Source organism: Myotis davidii, unplaced genomic scaffold (assembly GCF_000327345.1).
Source record: "Myotis davidii unplaced genomic scaffold, ASM32734v1 scaffold8332, whole genome shotgun sequence".
Lineage (NCBI taxonomy): Eukaryota > Metazoa > Chordata > Mammalia > Chiroptera > Vespertilionidae > Myotis > Myotis davidii.
The window spans coordinates 1-3,619 of record NW_006284081.1 but is presented as its reverse complement, the minus strand read 5'-3'; the positions used below and the strand labels follow the sequence as shown (position 1 = coordinate 3,619).

The 3,619-nt window shown below is 48.8% G+C and overlaps 1 protein-coding gene across 1 annotated transcript in view; it reads right to left on the bottom strand.

The window, feature by feature from the left end:
* LOC102753263 (transcription factor Sp1-like) overlaps nt 1-2,395 on the bottom strand; it is a 10,647-nt gene extending 8,252 nt beyond the window's left edge. Inside the window, 2 exon segments of the mRNA XM_015568239.1 lie at nt 7-2,047; nt 2,117-2,395. Of these exon segments, the coding sequence (XP_015423725.1) occupies nt 7-2,047; nt 2,117-2,287 (2,212 nt within the window). The 5' untranslated portion in view covers nt 2,288-2,395.
* Between the last annotated feature and the right edge of the window lie 1,224 nt (nt 2,396-3,619).

The window sequence follows — 3,619 nt, the reverse complement described above, 5'->3', positions numbered from 1 at the left end:
CCCCACTGCCTTCTGAACCAGCCCCACTGTCCAGGGGCAAAGTGCCCACACTCAGGGCTACGCCTGTGCCTCCCTTCTTATTCTGATGGGTCTTGATATGCTTTGACAGGTGGTCACTCCTCATGAAGCGCTTGGGACACTCAGGGCAGGCAAATTTCTTCTCACCTGTGTGTGTGCGTTTGTGCCTCTGCAGCTCATCCGAACGCGTGAAGCATTTCCCACAGTATGACCAGGCACACATGAATGGCCTCTCGCCTGTGTGCCAGCACAAGTGTGCCTGTAGGTGTGAGGTCTTGCCATATACTTTGCCACAGCCTTGAATGTGGCAAATGTGCTGTTTCTTTTTGCCAGCATCCCCAGAGCTCCTTCCTTCACTATCTTTACAGTAAGGGCAGGTGCATGCTTCCCACCAGGTCCTCTGACCAGCTTGGGGTTGGGGATCTGGGCTATTCTCTCCTTCCTCTCCTCCTGCTGTGTCATCATGTATTCCATCACCACCGGTCCCATGGAGGCCAAGCTGAGCTCCATGATCACCTGAGGCATTTGCTATAGTCAAGGGCAGGCTTGGAAGCTGGTGCACCTGGATTCCCGAAGCACCCAAAGCACTGAGGTTAATAGTCTGGAGACCAGGCATGGAGGATAGTTGAGCAGCATTCACAGTGACTGTGCCCGCAGGAATAGAGGCAGCTGAGGCTATGGGTGTAAGGGTGGTATTGCTGCTGCTGGTCTGCCCCAGGGAAACACCCTGCATTGGGGCCAAGGTGATTGTCTGGGCCTGTGGGTTTTGAACTTGGAGGTTCTGCAGCTGAAGAGTCTGCCAACTGACCTGTCCATTGGGCCCCACTGTTGGTGTCCGGATGATGATGGGGCCAGAGTTTGGAACAGCCTGAAGCTGGAGGTTCTGGAGGGTTTCCTGGGAGATAGCTTGAGTTGTAAAGGTCTGCCCTGACAATGGTGCTGCTTGAAGAGCCTGGAGGGTCTGTCCCCCTTGAATTAACTGAGGCTGGATAAGAATCTGTTGTTGCTGTGACTGCTGGTTTTGTTCTCCCTCTTTTTGCTGACTTGTTTGCAGTGAACCTCCAGAGGTCTGGTTCTGCTGAATGTTCAGAGCATCAGATCCCTGGAGCCCACTAACCCTCTGGGATGTCTGTCCCTGAGAGTTGGTCCCTGCTGATCCGCTGGTGGTAAAGTTCATAATTCCCATGTTGCTGGTGGTAGTAGTTGTTGAATAGCTATTGGCATTGGTGAAAAAGGAGCTGGAACTGGCTTGTGACAATACCAAACTGGCAGAACTAATGGCAGTCCCTGAGGTGACGGGCTGTGAGCCACTCTCCTGGGACCCAGAGCTGCTGATCATGACTGCCTGAGAGCTAGGAGTCAAAGTAGCTGCAGAAACACTGTTAACAGGTAGCACAGTGATATTCCCATTCAGAGCCACCGGCACATTGGTCACATACTGAGTCTGTCCTGAGAGGACATTATTAGCCAGGCCTTGGAGGGGGACAGCCTGCTGGAGTAGATTTGGCATAGCAGCAATGATGTTGCCTCCACTTCCTCAATTTGCGATGATCTGTTGGTTTGCACCTGGTATAATCTGTATTTGACCAGAACCGTCCTGCTGCACTTGGGCCCCAGTAGTAGCAAATTGCAGCTGTTGCCCATCAACGGTCTGGAACTGTGGGATTACCTGATACTGAATATTAGGCATCACACCAGGTAGTCCTGTCAGGACTTGCTGGTTCTGTAAGTTGGAGGTGGCAGCCACAACATACTGCCCACCAGAGACGGTACGATTCTTGGAAGACTCACTGCCATTGCTGCCATTGGTAGTGCTGCCACTCTGTTCCTTTGAGGTAGGAGTAGCCCCAGAGGAGGAAGAGATGATCTGCCAGCCATTGGCACCCTGTGAGAGTTGTGTAGCTGTGAGGTCAAGCTCACTGGTGCCCCCTGACTGGCTTGGGCCCTGGGAGTTGTTGCTGTTTTCATTGGGTGATTCAATTCGGCTGCAAGTTGCTGCCAACAGAGCCAAAGGGGATGGCTGGGATTCCTACCCAAAAAAATGAGAGGGAAAGAATTAGTTTAATGACATCCAGCTGCCAGCGGATGGGTGGGATTCCTGTCCTCCTCCTCCTCCTCCTCCACTGCTGCTGCTACTGCCTGTGCTGCTGCTTCGAGCCTGAGAAAAGGCACCACCACCATTACCATTGCCCCCATTATTGCCACCAACTCCTTTCTCAATCTTCACCACGGCTGTCATTTCATCCATGGAGTGATCTTGGTTGCTCATGGTGGCAGCTGAGGGACGAGCTCAAGGGGTCCTGTCCGGGGGGGTTGGTGAGGCGGGAAAAACGCGGACGCTGACGAGGCAAGCGAACCCGGACCCGACGGGGGAGGGGGGGGTGTCAGTTCTTTGATTTTTTAGCTTTCTTATTCTATTTATTTTTCTATTGGTTTGTAAATTCTTCTTACACACATATATACATATAAATATTATATATCTTAATGTCCATACTTAGAGCCTCAAAGAAATCAATAATTCTACCTAGCAGTGATACTAAATATATTCAACTACTAGAATGGCATTTTAAATCAATATATCAATCTATTCAGTCATGCACTGCTGAACTATGGCAAAATACTCTGAGAAAAGCATCTTTTAACAATGTTGTCATTGTGCAAACATCAGAATGCACATACACAAACCTAGATGGTATAGAACAGTGGTCGGCAAACTGCAGCTTGCGAGCCATGTGCGGTTCTTTGGTCCCTTTAGTGTGACTCTTCCACAAAATACCACGGGTGGGCGCGCACGTATAGTGCAATTGAAACTTCATGGCCCATGCGAAGAAGTCGGTATTTTGTTGAAGAGTCACAGTCAAGGGGCCAAAGAGCCGCATGTGTCTCGCAAGCCGTAGTTTGCGGACCACTGGTATAGAACACTACGCACCTAGGCTATACAGAATACCACCATTGTATATGTGGTCTGTCATTGACAAAACATTGATATGTGGTACATGACTATAAATGAAGCATTATAATTACTAGTATATCCCCCTTTATTATATAAGTAAGCTATACATATCAAAAAAGTACTTTCAACTGATATAAGCTATAACATGAGCTGTTTATTAAATCATTCCATCATAACTTCATTAGTTCTGTCTGAGTCATGATTTGACATGGAGAATCACATCCGGTTCTTCTAACTTTCTCATTAAATTGATAGACATTATGTCTGAGGCAACCAGCATTGGCTGGGTGTGCATCTCATGGCCTGGATTGGAAAGCCTGGGCCTCAGCCCCTGCCACCAACACTGCTCCTGATACCAAATAGGCTCAGACTTTGCTGCCTATCCTTGGGTGATGTGGAGAGATGCTGCCTCAGCCACCCCATCCATGCCTACACACGCGCAGGCCCCATTACTTATCTCTGTGGCCAATACTGGATTATGTTGTCAGGTCACTTGTGATCTCAAAAAGTGGAGAATTTATCTTTCCTAATCAGTACTGAAGTATTTCAGCATTTTAACCCAGATGACAGTTCTAGTGCAGCCTTCACCCTCTTGTGAACTACACTAAGATCCTTGGATTCTTTAACACTCAACTTGCTATCATTGTT